Source organism: Pseudophryne corroboree, chromosome 2, assembly GCF_028390025.1.
Source record: "Pseudophryne corroboree isolate aPseCor3 chromosome 2, aPseCor3.hap2, whole genome shotgun sequence".
In the NCBI taxonomy this organism is placed as follows: Eukaryota; Metazoa; Chordata; class Amphibia; order Anura; family Myobatrachidae; genus Pseudophryne; species Pseudophryne corroboree.
Window position 1 is genome coordinate 854486205 of NC_086445.1, and position 20753 is coordinate 854506957.

General features: G+C 44.8%; 1 protein-coding gene across 3 annotated transcripts in view; it reads right to left on the reverse strand.

Annotated features, from left to right (window-relative positions):
• CTPS2 (CTP synthase 2) overlaps positions 1-20753 on the reverse strand; it is an 848459-nt gene that overhangs the window by 608670 nt on the left and 219036 nt on the right. For all 3 annotated transcript variants that reach the window (XM_063955808.1, XM_063955806.1, XM_063955807.1), the window contains one exon: positions 19236-19387. In XM_063955808.1, coding sequence (XP_063811878.1) covers positions 19236-19387 — 152 coding nt within the window. The remainder of the gene's footprint in view (positions 1-19235; positions 19388-20753) is intronic.

The following is a 20753-nucleotide window of genomic DNA, read 5'->3' on the forward strand; positions in this document are numbered from 1 at the left end:
TGGTAAAATATCCCTGCGATTTTACCTGTTTTTGTCCAAATGCAATGTTTCCCTCTTTCTGTTACATGGTTGACAGCATTTGCTTTGACATTGTATCACATATTTTCTATATTATAGTGAATTATTGTGCATGTTTAAGTTTTGTTTGGATGGCTTCGGTGTTACGCCTGAAGCCCTCCTTGGTTACTCGAATGGAGGAAAATTTGAAAAGGACATTGAAGCAGATTATTTTGCTTTTATACATTCTTTTCTGTTACATGTTTATGACTGTGAATCTTTTCTTTTATGTGAACAATTGGTTTGTTGCTCTTGATAGATATGTAGAATGGGAGCCCAGAGTCGCGGCCTGCCTTCAGGGGATATCTCTCACTCGCTGGGATGAGAGACCCCTCAATTTTAATTTAGTACTTTCTGTATTTACTACGACTAAAACAGGGATTGGGTAATGGCACACACTACATATAATCTACCTTCTCTTCTGACTCGATTAATTGTGTCTCTTGGAACACTGGAGGCCTCAACTTCCCTATCAAGAGACAAAGGGTTTTAACTCACTTGAAAAGATCTGATCCAGACATAATTCTCTTGCAAGAGACCCACTGGTGGGTTGGAGATGGCTCATCCCTTCGGGCAAAATGGTTAGGCGACTGTTAGTCAGCTTCCTATATAAACAAATCTAGAGGAGTGGCCATATTATTTTCTAGACGTATATCCTATTCAATTCTGGACACAGTCCAAGACCCAGACGGTAGATTCTTGCTTCTAGATGTTAAAATAGGGGACACCTCCTATACTATATTAAACCTATATGCCCCCAATTCTTAGATATCGGAAAGTCTGGATAAAATATCTCTCCTCTTAAGTCAACGTGAAACGTTTACTTTGATAATTGGTGGAGACCTAAATACAGTAAAAGAGCCCTTATTATATAAATCCCCGACTCCTTCTAATCCTAATTCCCCCTCCTGCAACGAATTAACCAAATTTATGTTAAACTCCCAGGTAACTGACATATGGGGGTATATTTACTAAGCTCCCGATTTTGATCGAGATGGTGTTTTTTCTTCAAAGTGTCATCTCGGGAATTTACTAAACTCAAATCTCGGCAGTGATGAGGGCATTCGTATTTTTTTGGGAGTCAAAGAAAAAAAATACGAATGAATACACCATCGGTCAAATACGACTGTTTTTTGATACAACTCGGTAATTTACTAAAAAGTGTATTTCACGAACACTGCCGGCAATAGACAAACACTGCCGTGAAAAAACACAAATCGTAAAAAAAAAGCAGATTTAAAACAGACCTGCTTTTTTTTACCGTGTTCTGATAGGCATGTATGGATCCATGAGATCCGTGCATGTTTATCAGTGGGAAGGGGTGGGAAAGTGTTAAATTTTCAGGGGAAAAATGCGTGGGTTCCCCCTCCTAAGCAAAACCAGCCTCGGGCTCTTTGAGCCGGTCCTGGTTGAAAAAATATGGGAAAAAATAAGATTTTACTTACCGGTAAATCTTTTTCTTGTAGTCCGTAGTGGATGCTGGGGACTCCGTAAGGACCATGGGGATAGACGGGCTCCGCAGGAGACATGGGCACTTTAAGAAATAATTTAGGTTCTGGTGTGCACTGGCTCCTCCCTCTATGCCCCTCCTTCAGGCCTCAGTTAGAGAAACTGTGCCCAGAAGAGCTGACAGTACAAGGAAAGGATTTTGGTAATCCAGGGCAAGATTCATACCAGCCACACCAATCACACCGTATAACAAGTGAAAAAAAACAGTTAACAGTATGACAAACGACAGAGCATCAGGTCAAACCCTAATGCAACCATAACATAGCCCTTATTGAAGCAATAACTATATACAAGCATTGCAGAAGAATTCCGCACTTGGGACGGGCGCCCCGCATCCACTATGGACTACGAGAAATAGATTTACCGGTAAGTAAAATCTTATTTTCTCTAACGTCCTAGTGGATGCTGGGGACTCCATAAAGGACCATGGGGATTATACCAAAGCTCCCAAACGGGCGGGAGAGTGCGGATGACTCTACAGCACCGATTGAGCAAACAAGAGGTCCTCCTCAGCCAGGGTATCAAACTTGTAGAACTTTGCAAAAGTGTTTGAACCTGACCAAGTAGCCGCTCGCCAAAGTTGTAATGCAGAGACCCCTCGGGCAGCCGCCCAAGAAGAGCACACCTTCCTAGTGGAATGGGCCTTAACTGATTTTGGCAGCGGCAATCCAGCCGCAGAATGAGCCTGCTGAATCGTGTTACAGATCCAGCGAGCAATAGTTTGCTTTGAAGCAGGAGCACCAAGCTTGTTGGATGCATACAGGATAAACAAAGACTCTGTTTTCCTGACCCTAGCCGTTCTGGCTACATAAACCTTCAAAGCCCTGACCATATCAAGCAACTCGGAATCCTTCAAGTCAGTAGTAGCCACAGGCACCACAATAGGTTGGTTTATATGAAAAGATGAAACCACTTTCGGCAGAAATTGTGGACGGGTCCGCAATTATGCTCTATCCACCTGGAAAACCAGATAGGGGCTTTTATGTGACAAAGCCGCCAACTCTGACACACGCCTAGCCGAAGCCAATGCTAATACATGACCACATTCCACGTGAGATATTTCAACTCCACCGTTTTAAGTGGTTCAAACCAATGGGATTTCAGGAAACTTAACACCACGTTAAGATCCCAAGGTGCCACTGGAGGCACAAAAGGAGGCTGAATATGCAGCACTCCCTTTACAAACGTCTGAACTTCAGGTAGAGAAGCCAACTCCTTTTGAAAGAAAATGGATAGGGCCGAAATCTGGACCTTAATGGAACCCAATTTTAGGCCCAAATTCACTCCGGACTGTAGGAAGTGAAGGAAACGGCCCAGCTGGAATTCCTCCGTAGGAGCATTCCTGGCCTCACACCAAGCAACATATTTTCGCCATATACGGTGATAAGTTTGAGCTGTCACGTCCTTCCTAGCCTTTATCAGCGTAGGAATGACCTCATCCAGAATGCCTTTCTCTGCTAGGATCCGGCGTTCAACCGCCATGCCGTCAAACGCAGCCGCGGTAAGTCTTGGAACAGACAGGGCCCCTGTTGCAACAAGTCCTGTGATAGAGGAAGAGGCCACAGGTCCTCTGTGAGCATTTCTTGCAGATCTGGATACCAAGTCCTTCGTGGCCAATCTGGAACAATGAGGATTGCTCTCACTCCTCTTTTTCTTATTATCCTCAGCACCTTGGGTATGAGAGGAAGAGGAGGAAATACATATACCGACTGGAACACCCACGGTATCACCAGGGCGTCCACAGCTATCGCCTGAGGGTCTCTTGACCTGGCACAATACCTCTGTAGCTTTTTGTTGAGGCGGGATGCCATCATGTCCACCTGTGGCAGTTCCCACCGACTTGTAATCTGTGCGAAGACTTCCTGATGAAGTCCCCACTCTCCCGGGTGGAGGTCGTGTCTGCTGAGGAAGTCTGCTTCCCAGTTGTCCACTCCCGGGATGAACACTGCTGACAGTGCGCTTACGTGATTCTCCGCCCAGTGAAGAATTCTGGTGGCTTCCGCCATAGCCACCCTGCTCCTTGTGCCGCCTTGTCGGTTTACATGAGCCACTGCGGTGATGTTGTCTGACTGGATCAGAACCGGTTGGTCGCGAAGTAGGGTCTCCGCTTGACGTAGGGAGTTGTATATGGCCCTTAGTTCCAGGATGTTGATGTGAAGGCAAGTCTCTTGACTTGACCACAGACCTTGGAAATTTCTTCCCTGTGTGACTGCTCCCCAACCTCGGAGGCTGGCGTCCGTGGTCACCAGGACCCAGTCCTGAATGCCGAATCTGCGGCCCTCGAGAAGGTGAGCGCTCTGCAGCCACCACAGGAGTGACACCCTGGCCCTGGGGGATAGGGTGATTAACTGATGCATCTGAAGATGTGATCCGGACCACTTGTCCAGTAAGTCCCATTGAAAAGTCCTTGCATGGAACCTGCTGAAGGGAATGGCCTCGTATGATGCCACCATCTTTCCCAGGACTCGAGTGCAGTGATGTACTGACACCTGTTTTGGTTTTAATAGGTTCCTGACCAGTGTCATGAGTTCCTGAGCTTTCTCTATCGGGAGATAAACCCTTTTCTGGTCTGTGTCTAGAATCATGCCCAGGAAAGGCAGACGAGTCGTAGGAACCAACTGCGACTTTGGAATATTCAGAATCCAGCCGTGTTGCCGTAACACTTCCAGAGAAAGTGCGACGCTGCTCAGCAACTGCTCTCTTGATCTCGCTTTTATGAGAAGATCGTCCAAGTACAGGATAATGGTGACCCCTTGCTTCTGCAGGAGTACCATAATTTCCGCCATTACCTTGGTAAATATTCTCGGTGCCGTGGAGAGACCAAACGGCAACGTCTGAAATTGGTAATGACAATCCTGTACCACAAATCTGAGGTACGCCTGATGAGGTGGATAAATGGGGACATGATGGTATGCATCCTTTATGTCCAGAGACACCATAAAATCCCCCACTTCCAGGCTTGTGATGACCGCTCTCAGCGATTCCATCTTGAACTTGAACCTTTTCAGGTATATGTTCAGGGATTTTAAATTCAATATGGGTCTGACCGAACTGTCCAGTTTCGGGACTACAAACATGGTCGAATAATAACCCCTTCCCTGTTGAAGGAGGGGAACCTTGACCACCACCTGTTGAAGATACAATTTGTGAATTGCAATTAACACTATTTCCCTATCGTGGGGGGAAGCTGGTAGGGCCGATTTGCGGTATCGGTGAGGGGGCATCTCTTCGAATTCCAGCTTGTAACCCTGAGACACCATTTCTATCGCCCAGGGATCCATCTGGGAGTGAACCCACTTGTGGCTGAAATTTCGAAGACGTGCCCCCACCGGGCCTAGCTCCGCCTGTGGAGCCCCAGCGTCATGCGGTGGATTTTGTAGAGGCAGGGGAGGAGTTCTGTTCCTGGGAACTAGCTACGTTGTGCAGCTTCTTACCTCTGTCCCTGCCTCTGGCAAGAAAGGACGCACCTCGGACTTTCTTGTTTCTTTGTGATCGAAAGGACTGCATTTGATAATACGGTGCTCTCTTAGGCTGTGAGGGAATAAAAGGCAAAAAATTTGACTTTCCAGCTGTAGCTGTGGAGACCAGGTCCGAGAGACCCTCCCCAAACAATTCCTCACCCTTGTAAGGTAAAACCTCCATTTGCCTTTTTGAGTCGGCATCACCTGTCCATTGCCGAGTCCACAGGACCCTTCTGGCAGAAATCGACATAGCATTTATTCTAGAACCCAGTAGACTAATGTCTCTTTGAGCATCTCTCATATATAGGACAGCGTCTTTAATATGCCCCAGGGTCAACAATACAGTATCCTTGTCGAAGGTATCAATTTCCTCAGATAAGGTATCCGTCCATGCTGCTACAGCACTACACACCCAGGCCGACGCGATTGCCGGCCTCAGTAAGGTACCTGAATGTGTATAAATGGACTTCAGGGTAACCTCCTGTTTGCGATCCGCAGCATCTTTGAGGGTAGCCGTATCCTGGGACGGCAGGGCTACCTTCTTGGATAAGCGTGTTAAAGCTTTGTCCACACTAGGGGAGGATTCCCAGCGTAACCTGTCCGTTGGCGGGAAAGGATAAGCCATAAGAATCCTTTTGGAAATCTGCATTTTTTAATCTGGAGATTCCCAAGCCTTTTCACATAACTCATTTAGCTCGTGTGAGGGGGGGGAAAGGTTACCTCCGGCTTCTTTCCCTCATACATATGCACCCTCTTGTCAGGGACTGGGGTTTCCTCTGTGATGTGCAACACATCCTTAATTGCTATAATCATATAACGGATGGATTTAGCCAATTTTGGCTGTAAGTTTTCATCATCGTAATCGACACTGGAGTCAGAATCCATGTCGGTATCTGTGTCAACAGTTTGGGATAGTGGGCGCTTCCGAGACCCTGACGGCCTCTGCGACATAGGATCAGGCATGGGTTGGGACCCTGACTGTACAGAGGCTTCAGCTTTTTCTAACTTTTTATGCAAGGAATTAACATTATCATTTTAAAACATTCCACATATCGATCCAATCAGGTGTCGGCGCCGTCGGCGGAGACACCACATTCATTCGCTCCCGCTCTGCTTCCACATAGCCTTCATCAGACATGTCGACACAAGCGTACCGACACACCACACACACAGGGAATGCCCTCTCTGAAGACAATTCCCCCACAAGGCCCTTTGGAGAGACAGAGAGAGTATGCCAGCACACACCCCAGCGCTATAAACCCAGTAGCTGCTGTTATATTGCTTTTTGCGCCTAATTATGTGCCCACTCCCCTCTCGTTTTACCTTCTTCTACCGTGTATCTGCAGGGGAGAGCCTGGGGAGCTTCCTCTCAGCGGAGCTGTGGAGAAAAAATGGCGTTGGTGAGTGCTGAGGAAGAAGCCCCGCCCCCTCGGCGGCTGGCTTCTGTCCCGCTTAAATATGCAATTTGTTGGCGGGGGCTCATACATATATACAGTGCCCAGCTGTATATATGCTTAACTTTGCCAATAGAGGTCCCAAATGCCTAATTATGTGCCCACCCCCCTCTCTTTTTACCCTCTTCTACCGTGTATCTGCAGGGGAGAGCCTGAGGAGCTTCCTCTCAGCGGAGCTGTGGAGAAAAAATGGCGCTGGTGAGTGCTGAGGAAGAAGCCCCGCCCCCTCGGCGGCTGGCTTCTGTCCCGCTTAAATATGCAATTTGTTGGCGGGGGCTCATACATATATACAGTGCCCAGCTGTATATATGCTTAACTTTGCCAATAGAGGTCCCAAATGCTGCCCAGGGCGCCCCCCCCCCCCTTCCCAGCGCCCTGCACCCTACAGTGACCGGAGTATGTGTAGGTGTGTGGAGCAATGGCGCACAGCTGCAGTGCTGTGCGTTACCTCAGTGAAGAACACGGAGTCTTCTGCCGCCTGTGAAGTCTTCTTTGCTTCTCATACTCACCCGGCTTCTGTCTTCCGGCTCTGCGAGGGGGGCGGCGGCGCGGCTCCGGGACCGGACGGCGAGGGTGAAATCCTGCGTACCGATCCCTCTGGAGCTAATGGTGTCCAGTAGCCTAAGAAGCAGTACCTAGCTTCAGAGAGTAGGGCTGCTTCTCTCCCCTCAGTCTCACGATGCAGGGAGTCTGTTGCCAGCAGAGCTCCCTGAAAATAAAAAACCTAACAAAATACTTTCTCTCAGCAAACTCAGGAGAGCTCACTGAAAAGCACCCAGCTCGTCTGGGCACAGTATCAAACTGAGGTCTGGAGGAGGGGCATAGAGGGAGGAGCCAGTGCACACCAGAACCTAAATTCTTTCTTAAAGTGCCCATGTCTCCTGCGGAGCCCGTCTATCCCCGTGGTCCTTACAGAGTCCCCAGCATCCACTAGGACGATAGAGAAAAAATGTCAGGGGTTCCCCCATATTTTAACAACCAGCACCGGGCTCTGCGCCTGGTCCTGATTCCAAAAATACGGGGGACAAAAAGCGTAGGGGTCCCCCGTATTTTTGAAACCAGCTCCGGGCTCCACTAGCCAGGTACATAATGCCACAGCCGGGGGACACTTTTATACTGGTCCCGGCGGCCCTGGCATTACATACCCAACTAGTCACCACTGGCCGGGGTACCCTGGAGGAGTGGGAACCCCTTAAATCAAGGGGTCCCCCCCTCCAGCCACCCAAGGGCCAGGGGTGAAGCCCGAGGCTGTCCCCCCCATCCAAGGGTGGCGGATGGGGGGCTGATAGCCTTGTGAAAAAAATGTGAATATTGTTTTTAGTAGCAGTACTACAAATCCCAGCAAGCCTCCCCCGCAAGCTGGTACTTGGAGAACCACAAGTACCAGCATGCGGTGGAAAACCGGGCCCGCTGGTACCTTTATTACTACTACTAAAAAAATACCCAAATAAAAACAGCAGACTCACGCCGTGACAGTATAAGTTTATTACATGCATGCACACCTCCAAACATACATACTTACCTATGTTCACACGAGGCTCGGTCCTCTTCTCCATGTAGAATCCTAGGGGTACCTGTGAAAAAAATTATACTCACATAATCCAGGGTACCTTCTGTTCTTTGTATAATCCACGTACTTGGCAAAATAAAAAAACGGAAACCCAACCACGCACTGAAAGGGGCCCCATGTTTTCACATGGGACCCCTTTCCCCGACTGCCAGGACCCTCCATGACTACTGTCAAAGAGGGTCCCTTCTGCCAATCAGGGAGCGCCACGTCGTGGCACCCTCCTGATTGGCTGTGTGCTCCTGTAGTGTCTGTGAGGCAGCACACGGCAGAGATACAATGGAGCGCCTATGCGCTCCATTGTATCCAATGGTGGGAACTTTGCGGTCAGCGGTGAGGTTACTTTCGGTCAACCGCTGACCGCAAAGTTCCCACCATTGGATACAATGGAGCGCATAGGCGCTACATTGTATCTCTGCCGTGTGCTGCCTCACAGACACTACAGGAGCACACAGCCAATCAGGAGGGTGCCACGACGTGGCGCTCCCTGATTGGCAGAAGGGACCCTCTTTGACAGTAGTCAGGGGGGGTCCTGGCAGTCGGGGAAAGGGGTCCCATGTGAAAACATGGGGCCCCTTTCAGTGCGTGGTCGGGTTTCCGTTTTTTTATTTTGCCAAGTACGTGGATTATACAAAGAACAGAAGGTACCCTGGATTATGTGAGTATAATTTTTTTCACAGGTAGCCCTAGGATTCTACATGGAGAAGAGGACCGAGCCTCGTGTGAACATAGGTAAGTATGTATGTTTGGAGGTGTGCATGTATGTAATAAACTTATACTGTCACAGTGTGTGTCTCCTGTTTTTATTTGGGTATTTTTTTAGTAGTAGTACTACAGGTACCAGCGGTCCCGGTTTGCCACCGCATGCTGGTACTTGTGGTTCTCCAAGTACCAGCTTGTGGGGGAGGCTTCCTGGGATTTGTAGTACTGCTACTAAAAACAATATTCAATTTTTTTTCACAAGGCTATCAGCCCCCCATCCGCCGCCCTTGGATGGGGGGGGGGACAGCCTCGGGCTTCACCCCTGGCCCTTGGGTGGCTGGAGGGGGGGACCCCTTGATTTAAGGGGTTCCCACTCCTCCAGGGTACCCCAGCCAGGGGTGACTAGTTGGGTATGTAATGCCAGGGCCGCCGGGACCAGTATAAAAGTGTCCCCCGGCTGTGGCATTATGTACCTGGCTAGTGGAGCCCGGTGCTGGTTTCAAAAATACGGGGGACCCCTACGCTTTTTGTCCCCCGTATTTTTGGAACCAGGACCAGGCGCAGAGCCCGGTGCTGGTTTATGAAATATGGGGGAACCCCTGTCATTTTTTACCCCATATTTTGTCAACCAGGACTGGCTCAAAGAGCCCGAGGCTGGTTTAGCTTAGGGAGGGGGACCCCACGCATTTTTTTTTTCCGATTTGTAACAATGTTATTTTTTTTACGAAAGGTGCACAATGAAGTCCTGCACGGATCTCACAGATGTGGCCGAGATTCATTGTGTTAATGTCGGCAGTGTTTTACTATTCACTCCCGTAAAACACTGCCAAAAAATACGAATGACATCGACATCGGAAAACACGAAAATGCAGAATACGACAGCTTAGTAAATTAGTCGTAATAAATTCAAAAAGTTGCAAATTTACACTTGCGATGTCATTCGTGTTTGAACTTTAACCTCATTCTGAAAAATACGAATTTTAGTAAATATACCCCATGGAGACTTTTTCATCCATCGGATAAAACTTTTACCTTCTTTTCTTGAGTTCACCACTCCACATCTCTAATAGACTATTTTCTAGTGGCTGATAGTTTAGTTACAGCAGTGGACTCAGCTAATATTAAAGACATAATCATATCTGACCATGTCCCTATCAAATTTTCTTTTAAACTGCCAGTTACTAGTTTCCAACACCGCACCTGGAAATTTCCGGCTTATTTGTTCCAATCGGAACATTTTCGAAAATATTTACAACACCATTGGCAAAACTACGTAGATAACAATATCGCTCACTGGGATACTCCTGTCCTTTTCTGGGAGGCCTCTAAATCTGTGATGCGCGGTTACATAATTTCGTATGTCTCCAATCGCAACAAAACTCAAAAACAACAATATGACTCTCTTCAGGATGGCTTACAGAACTAATTTTCAACCTATTTACATAATACTTCTGAAGAGAACTTCGTCATTTATAAACAGGCAAAGTCTTTATTGGAAGACTTCCTATTAACTCAAGCTCAATTGCGATTGGATTATACGAAAAACAGATATTATAGATGGGATGCACGCACAGGTCGCTTATTGGCCTCCTTAACCAAAACTTATTGACGAAGAAACCATATAGTTTCAAATAAGGTAGATAATACCTCCCCCTCTCTGACTAAAACTTCAGATATCGCATCAGCGTTCTGCAAGTACTACGAGGATTTATATTCTGCAATGCCCTCGACTCAATTCTCCATTGATTCTATACTTAGGGAAGCCAAGTTACCTACATTAACGTCTGAGCAAATTGAATTATTAGATGCAGACATAACTGAACTCGAAATATCTTTGGCAATAGCATCTCTACATACTTGCAAAACTCCTGGACCTGATGGGTTCTCAGGGAAATACTTTAACATTCTAAAAACAGATATTCTACCTACATTAGAACTCTATCTTTCGATACATAAAAGTCACCCTACCTATTCTACGTTCAATAACGCTTTCACTACTCTGATCCCAAAACCTGACCGTGACCCAACCTTACTTAGCTCTTACCGTCCTATAACCGTACTTAATGTAGACTTTAAAATTCTATCTAAAATTATTTCCACTAGACTGCAATCATTTTCTAATTCCATTTTTTCTTACCATCAGTTAGGTTTTATAAGCGGACGACAATCGGTGAAAGATATTCGTACAGCGATCGCAGCAATTATAGCTGCCAATAATAACCCGATAGCTCGAAACATGCTTCTGAGCCTCGATGCCCAAAAAGCCTTTGACACAGTATCATGGCCCTTATTATTTAGTATATTAACTCAACATGCATTTGGCCCGAACTTCATTAACTTAATTAATTTTTTTTAGGACTCCCCGACCACCTCTGTTTTGATTAATGGCACCAAGAGTACACCAACAACTATGTGTCGTGGCACCCGTCAAGGTGCCTGGACCCCTTGTTGCGGATAATTGAATCCTGGCCTTTGTTAAAGGGCATTCCCGTAGGCCAAACTGAAATTAATCTAACAGCGTTTGCAGATGACCTTCTAATATACCAGCAAATAAGGTCATTAAAAGGAACCAACATGGATTTGTGAAGGACAGATCATGACAGACCAACTTACTTGGCTTTTAAAACAAGTAAGTGCGAACCTGGATCAGGGTAAGGAGGTGGATATAATCTTTTTAGAGTTTGCCAAAGCTTTCCACACTGTACCACACATGCGTCTTATCTATAAGCTACAAGAAATAGGGATAGGGAGCACAATATGCACTTGGGTCAGTAATTGGTTAGATAATAGGGAGCAGCGCGTTGTGGTCAATGGATCATTTTCATATTGGACTAAAGTACTAAGTGGTGTGCCACAAGGGTCTGTACTTGGACCACTTTTGTTCAACATTTTCATCAACGACCTAACAGTAGGTCTAAAGAGCATGGTATCAATTTTCGCAGACGATACCAAATTGTGTAAGGTTAAAAATACAGAGGGGGATGCTGAGTCTCTTCAGAATGACTTAACTAAACTGGAAGCATGGGAAGCAAAATGGAGAATGAGATTCAACACAGACAAGTGTAAGATAATGCACTGTGGGGGCAAGACCAAAAATAACACCTACATACTAAATGGGGTAATATTAGGGAATTCTGTACTGGAAAAAGACTTAGGGGTTCACAAAGATAACAAATTAAGCAGCAGTACCCAAAGTAGGAGTGCAGCAAAGAAGATATTAGCATGCATAAAACGGGGAATTGATGCAAGGGACGAGAGTATTATACTCCCATTATATAAATCAGTAGTGAGGCCTCATCTTGAATATTGTGTGCAATTTTGGGCACCATATTACAAAAAGGATATCCTGGAGCTAGACACATTTCCGAGGCGGGCGACCAAACTAATCAAGGGCATGGAGACGCTGGAATACGAGGAAAGGCTTGCAAGGCTAGGCATGTTTACATTGGAAAAGAGGAGACTAAGAGGGGACATGATCAACATCTACAAATATATAAGGGGTCAATACACAGAGCTTGGGAGGGACCTGTTTTCTATAAGATCAGCACAGAGGACAGGTGGTCACTCGCTTAGGTTAGAGGAGTTTCCGCACATTGAGGCGAAAAGGTTTTTTCACAGTAAGGACAATACGTGTTTGGAATTTTCTGCCTGAGAGAGTAGTAACTGCGGACTCAGTCAACACCTTTAAGAATGGGTTAAATAAATTCCTATTGGATAAAGATATTCAGGGTTATGGTGCGTAGGCACGCATTATAGTTAATATAACTAGTCCTAACATAAAAATAACTAGTACTATAATAAGACTGCATAGGAGACCACAAATAGGTTGAACTCGATGGACAATTGTCTTTTTTCAATCTTAGTTACTATGTTACTATGTCCAACCCAAGGTCCTCCTTGATCCCACTTATACAGTTGATCAATGAACTGGGTTCTGTGTCTGGTTTCACAGTCAACTTGGATAAAACACAGGCACTCTATTTAAAAAGGATTCTATCGCCCCACATGGGCAGCACATATACCTGTCAATTGGGCTAAGAAACAAATCTCGTATTTAGGCATACTTCTCCCCAAACACATTAATAATCTATACGACATTAATGTGAAGAAAATAATCTCAAAAATTTCTGCTGACTTGAGGGGGATGAGCTGTCTCCAATTGTCATATCTGGGCAGAGTGAATCTGATACGCATGATAGATTTCCCAAAACTTGTTGTACCCTCTGCAGGTTCACCCAGTATTACAATCTCAAAAAGATCTCATAGAAATTACCTCCATATTTCGCAAATTTATTTGGAATAATGGACGCGCCAGAATTGGATTGTTCAAACTTTGTCAAAGAAAAATGAATGGTGGCATTGGTTTTTCAGATATTTTATTATATAGCCATGCCGCACGTATTTGTTACCTTAAAGATTGGTGACTATTCTTTGATAAAAACGGGGATGACTAAATAGCTGGAACATTTCCCCTCCTTAACAACAGAAGACCTCTTAAAAATGCTACTTATCTCGGTCAATACGTTTCCTGCAATGAAATATACCGAAATGTATTATAACATATTCCATCGCTCATACATATCTCCTAATAGAGGATATACAATTGGTATACTAGCAGATTCCTCTTGCCCTAAATGTGGTCACCCTTCCGCTGATTTATTTCATTGCCTTTGGGCTTGCCCACTGATTAGGAGGTTTTGGTTACATATCTGGAAATTTTCTTTCACACACTTAGTCAATTACGCACCTTTTACACCTGAATGGGCAATCTTCCGAATACTGCCTCCAGGTACTAGAGCACCCAAAGCAGTTAAAAAACTCTTATTGGCTATTTCCTCGGCAGCCCGAAAATCAATCTTACAACTATGGATGCATAGCTCAGCCCCAACTCTAGAGATATTTAAAGAAAATTTGTTTCTTATTTGCCACATGGACTGGTTGGAAGCCTCTCTTCAGAAAGAATCCCATACGGAAAATTTATTTGACACTTGGGAGAGTTTTATTGCAGTTTTACCCACCCCTATCAAAGAAGACATTATACGATGCTTTCCCAGTACCTTATGGTATGAAGCGAGAATGTATTTACAAGATCCCCCAGTTTTGGTGTAGTCCCACGTTCCGTGGGTAATGGCCGTGGCTCTGGCCCCTGTTCCTTTTATATGCACCTAAGGTTTCTTTGACACTACAGTTATAAATTGTATTTATTCTCATTGATCGAACTATTTGATCACTTTTGCCAAAAGACAACAGTTTAATTTTATTGCATTTCAATTTTCAGCCCACAAAAGATACATTAACATTAAAAGGAGACCTTTATAAATTGAGATACTGGGCAGCAATAATTCAGATGAGTGTTCATATTGATAAATATAAAGCTATGGAATTTATTTACGGAAACGCCACTTCCTGATAATTTAAAATGGAAGTCACAGTCAGTGTACAGCACGTTGGGCTTTACACTGACTGCAAGTGCCATTTTAAATTTTCATCTCCAACCCAAAAGGAATCGCCTGGGGACAAAAATAATGACTCAACAGATATCATTGTAATTTACTGGAGGGGCATCACTTTGAATATGCAGTTCAGTTTTGGGTACAAGCTCATAAAAAGGATGTAATGTAATGGAGGAGTTGGTTCTATTGACAACTGTTACATGCGTATTGGATATTACTGTAAATACATCACAGAGGTGTAAGGGGAGTTTACTTACTATGGATATATCCCAAATTACAAACCAACTGTATTGGGAACACAAGAGTACATTTAACATGTAAAAAAAAATCTGCACCACCCTGCATCCTAGGATTCCATTGAGGACAAAAAAGATATTATATATGTTATACAGACTGTACAAGAGTCCCCTTTTTCAATCCAGAAAGTTAACTGTCCAATATTACCTGTCCAGCTCAGTCTTAGCATTAGCAAAATGGGTCCAGACTTGTAACTTGGGTCCACATTTATCAATGAGTTTTTCTTTATAATATATTTAAGGGCTTTTTTTATTATTATAGCGGATAATGCCATTTTTAACCAGTGCTATCATCACTTCGTTTCCCCATAGGAATAATTATTCCAGTTGCATTTATCAATGAGCGGTAATCTAAATATACCGATCGTTTACCTTACTGCTGCCCCTCACCGTCCTCCTCAAGTTATTTAGTGGTCCGGCGATATGTACCCTGCACTCTCGCCACGGCATTTGGTTGTAACCCCATCATGCCCCATGGCCGCCGGGTTTCTAGGGTAACATCCTGTGTAACAGGTTGTGTGGTCAGGTGAAGCTGTCTCTAAAGATTGGTTGCCATGTCGTAACTGCGGATGTGCTGAAAATTAACAACAGACGGCGCATGCACACACTTGAAACCCCCATTAATCATTCGCCGGCGTTGCTTGAGTGAAAAAATGCAGTGCTGACAGCTTAAATAACCCTATCGCTCGCCAGGTAAGAAATACATGTTAACTAAAAGGCAATAAAACATATTTACCACATCGAGGACAAACTATATTTAGCACTGCACTGCACGCACTTTGATAAATGGAGGCCTTGGTATAGTTGTTGAGTTGTACATAGGTGTGATGAAGATAACTGTGTACCATGTACAATTTTGGAGACCCCCACAGATCACAGAATAATCTAGTCCCCTCTACTGGTCAGAGGCATGAGCAAGTGCGAGTGGTACAGTCTACATTTGTCCAGATAATCTGTGTGCCATCTGTAGGTGTTACATACTGTGACCCGGTATAATGGTATCTTTTCTGGTCTTCTATACTTTTTGTAAGGGTTTTCGTTTTGATGGATGAAATTATATATATACACTGCTCAAAAAAATAAAGGGAACACTTAAACAACACAATGTAACTCCAAGTCAATCACACTTCTGTGAAATCAAACTGTCCACTTAGGAAGCAACACTGATTGACAATCAATTTCACATGCTGTTGTGCAAATGGAATAGACAACAGGTGGAAATTATAAGCAATTAGCAAGACACCCCCGATAAAGGAGTTATTCTGCATGTGGTGACCACAGACCACTTCTCAGCTCCTATGCTTTCTGGCTGATGTTTTGGTCACTTTTGAAAGCTGGCGGTGCTTTCACTCTAGTGGTAGCATGAGACGGAGTCTACAACCCACACAAGTGGCTCAGGTAGTGCAGCTCATCCAGGATGGCACATCAATGCGAGCTGTGGCAAGAAGGTTTGCTGTGTCAGTCAGCGTAGTGTCCAGAACATGGAGGAGCTACCAGGAGACAGGCCAGTACATCAGGAGACGTGGAGAAGGCCGTAGGAGGGCAACAACCCAGCAGCAGGACTGCTACCTCCGCCTTTGTGCAAGGAGGAACAGGAGGAGCACTGCCAGAGCCCTGCAAAATGACCTCCAGCAAGCCACAAATGTGCATGTGTCTACTCAAACGATCAGAAACAGACTCCATGAGGGTGGTATGAGGGCCCGGCGTCCACAGGTGGGGGTTGTGCTTACAGCCCAACACCGTGCAGGACGTTTGGCATTTGCCAGAGAACACCAAGACTGGCAAATTCGCCACTGGCTCCCTGTGCTCTTCACAGATGAAAGCAGGTTCTCACTGAGCACATGTGACAGACGTGACAGAGTCTGGAGATGCCAAGGGGAACGTTCTGCTACCTGCAACATCCTCCAGCATGACCGGTTTGGCAGTGGGTCAGTAATGGTGTGGGATGGCATTTCTTTGGGGGGGCTGCACAGCCCTCCATGTGCTCGCCAGAGGTAGCCTGACTGCCATTAGGTACCGAGATGAGATCCTCAGACCCCTTGTGAGACCATATGCGGGTGCGGTTGGCCCTGGGTTCCTCCTAATGCTAGACCTCATGTGGCTGGAGTGTGTCAGCAGTTCCAGCAAGACGAAGGCATTAATGCTATGGACTGGCCCGCCCGTTCCCCAGACCTGAATCCAATTGAGCACATCTGGGACATCATGTCTCGCTCCATCCACCAACGCCACGTTGAACCACAGACTGTCCAGGAGTTGGCGGATGCTTTAGTCCAGGTCTGGGAGGAGATCCCTCAGGAGACCATCCGCCACCTCATCAGGAGCATGCCCAGGCATTGTAGGGAGGTCATACAGGCACGTGGAGGCCACACACAATACTGAGCCTCATTTTGACTTGTTTTAAGGACATTACATCAAAGTTGGATCAGCCTGTAGTGCGTTTTTCCCCTTTAATTTTGAGTGTGACTCCAAATCCAGACCTCCATGGGTTAATGAATTTGATTTCCATTGATAATTTTTGTGTGATTTTGTTGTCAGCACATTCAACTATGTAAAGAACAAAGTATTTAATAAGAATATTTAATTCATTCAGATCTAGGATGTGTTGTTTTAGTGTTACCTTTATTTTTTTGAGCAGTGTATATATATATATACACATATACAAATACATAAGTTGAGAGGCACTCTGTAATGCTGTGCAGCTGCCGGGGTGCCGTTCCTACAGACAATGTACGAAGGAACCCATATGCATGGGAAGGATGGCACTCCGCGGACTTCTTAAACAAGGTGATTTTATTGCCAACGTTTCAAGACCTAAACGGTCTTTTTCTCAAGGTGCTGGAAAACAATACATTAAAAGTGCTTACCTTAAATAGCAGTGTGGGACTACAGGTGCGTTCGTGCAGCCCGCTCTCCGGACGCCGTCCTCGAGGTCTCTGACGTCATCATCTGCGGACCAGCTGTATCGCAAGGCATTGTGGGGAGGTTACCATGGAAACCCGTGTGTTACACGGGCCCGGCGCCCTCTGCCGTGGATTTGTGCATAGGGTTGCTAAGCAGCACTGGGTTGCTATGGTGAGAGACGGAAAGCCCCGGGCGCGCTGCAGGAATGCATCTGGAGAAAAAGAACAAACATAATACTTATATTATAAATCATGTGAAAATTAAAGTTAAAAACATGGAAAAGGGAATAATCATTTAACTATATATAGTAATAGAGCAATTGACACTTTGTCGATCGGCACAGAAAGTAATACATAAACTAAAGGACAAGCTTATTCCAATAGAGTGTTCCAAGAGATTTTATCATTTAGTCCCTTGGGGTGAATAGTGTAGCGCGCATTACTAGCAACCCTGGGTACTACTGAGGTACCCAATGTAAACTCCGTAATAAATGGAAGTAAGCTGTTTTCTTTATTAGGAGGAGAGGCATTCAATAGTTGAGTTCTTGTCATTTTTAATACTTCCTGTTTCTGTTGTAACAAGATCTTGTGATTGTAACCCCTGGCTAAAATTTTTTGTACTATTAAATCCACCTGTGGCTCGACTTCTACTGGGTTGCTAGTAATGCGCACTACACTATTCACCCCAAGGGACTAAATGATAAAATCTCTTGGAACACTCTTTTGGAATAAGCTTGTCCTTTAGTTTATGTATTACTTTCTGTGCCGATCGACAAAGTGTCAATTGCTCTATTACTATATATAGTTAAATGATTATTCCCTTTTCCATGTTTTTAACTTTAATTTTCACATGATTTATAATATAAGTATTATGTTTGTTCTTTTTCTCCAGATGCATTCCTGCAGCGCGCCCGGGGCTTTCCGTCTCTCACCATAGCAACCCATTGCTGCTTAGCAACCCTATACACAAATCCATGGCAGAGGGCGCCGGGCCCGTGTAACACACGGGTTTCCATGGTAACCTCCCCACAATGCCTTGCGATACAGCTGGTCCGCAGATGATGACGTCAGAGACCTCGAGGACGGCGTCCGGAGGGCGGACTGCACGAACGCACCTGTAGTCCCACACTGCTATTTAAGGTAAGCACTTTTAATGTATTGTTTTCCAGCACCTTGAGAAAAAGACCGTTTAGGTCTTAAAACGTTAGCAATAAAATCACCTTGTTAAAGAAGTCCGCGGAGTGCCATCCTTCCCATGCATATGGGATCCTTCGTATGTGTATGTATATATATATATATATATATATAAATATTATAAACAAACTAGATACAATAAAAAAAATGCACCTAGATACAGAGTTCAGAACATCATCTATGACAAATTGATATACATTTATACGTAAGTGAAGTCCTGCAGCGACCCAGTAACAGAACACAAGTACCTGTAAGATGTGTATGGAAATTATGCAACCAACCCAATTCTATCTGTCATTTTTGTACTACAGTTCAGAAAATAGTAAATAGCTCAATAGTTTTTATGGGTTGTAGAAAGTTTCCTCTCTGGTGTGCTCCAGTTTTCATAAGTGACCCCATATTATGTTTAATAGTCTTTATCAGGAGCATTAAGGTAACAGACAACAGTAATGCTCATGGTAAGTACAGTGACTGTACGTACTGTAACACAATTGCTATAGATTTATGGACAGATAAACAGTGTCTATGTTTTTTTCAATGGCTATAATTATATAAATATGTATATATTTCAGAATAATTTTTGTTGCAAATTTGCATAAGAGAATCAACACAATGTGGCATACTAAATGTCTCCTACTGTACCTGTCAGCCATTCTCTTCCACTTCAGGAGCTGTTCACTGGGATCATCATCAACCGGAAGGTCCAGCCTGTTCTTAAAATACTTGATTATCCCTTGTTCCTCCAATAAAATGGGCACACGGTAAGTAGAAGAGACGTCATGAACAAAAATGACCTGGGGATTAAATCATGTATTTGAGGAGGCATTTATTAATAATTGATGTATGTGCAAAACTAAAAAATAAGGGGGGAATTCAAATGTTTGAAAAGTCAGTTGGGTGTCTGTTTTTTCTTATCTAATAGACAGAAAAAAACAGACACCCAACCGACTTTTTAAACATTTGAATTTCCCCCTCAAAGTTTACAAGTTGATTAGCTTGAAGTCTGAAATGTATGAGTTACACTAATGGGCCCTACACACTGGCCGAGTACACTGAAAAATATGAACAATCTTGTTCATTAATGAACGGGACATCGTTCACATCTTTCAGAGTGTATGCATGCGCGGCCCCACGCTCGTTCATCATTGGTGCCGGCTAGCAACTTCACTTCCCCCGTCACCAAACCCCCTCCCTGCCCCTGCCCCCCCCTCCCCCCACCCACCCCCACTGCGGGGTCGGCCATCGGGCACATCGGCGGCCAGTCGGCCAGTGTGTAGGGCCCATAAGCTTTTCGGAAAAAAATAATCTCGTTATGTTTTCTATGATGACATCGAAAACTAAATAGAAAATGCTCCCACCCTCACCTTACCTATTGGTGCGGGTATTTATTTAATTGCTTAGCCCATAAAATGGCATACTGTATCAGGGGTCAGTATTCAGCTATGGAAGATCTAATGACACTGGTTGATCAATGAACAGTTCTAATTCAAAGTACAGTACTACCTGTCCCATCATGCCTTCCTCTAGTGGCAGATATGTTATGCATTACGTCAATCAAGCAGTGGCAACACTAGGATTGGTGTTACCCATTGTCACACCCCCTGGGTTATGACTCTGGGGCATTGCCGAACAACCTGGGAGCTGCTGGGCAGCCCCCAGCTTCTTCCGGCACAGGGTGGATGATTCTATTGTGGTGTCACCCCCTCGGATGGTGTCACCCAGTATGGCCTGCACCCACCAGAGATACCACTGACTTAAACTAAGGAGGTGGGGACACAAAACTGCTTGTCTGAAGGCAGTGAGGCATAGAAATCATAACACTGGGATTAGGACCTAATTTAATCCTTTTTAAATAAGTGCAACTTTAAATCAAGTCTAGAAATACATTTGATGCAAAAAGGAAGCCATATGCAGTCCTGTGTGATGTGCACAGTCTCTGGTTTTCTCTGGTTTACTATACTGTACTAACACATAAAGACAAGCTACGATACTCTCAATTTAAAATACAGGTGTAACTTGTGCAACAAAAATAAGATTTTACTCACCGGCAAATCTATTTCTCGTAGTCCGTAGTGGATGCTGGGGACTCCGTAAGGAGCAAGGGGAATAGACAGGCTCCGCAGGAGACTGGGCACTCTAAGAAAGATTTAGTACTACTGG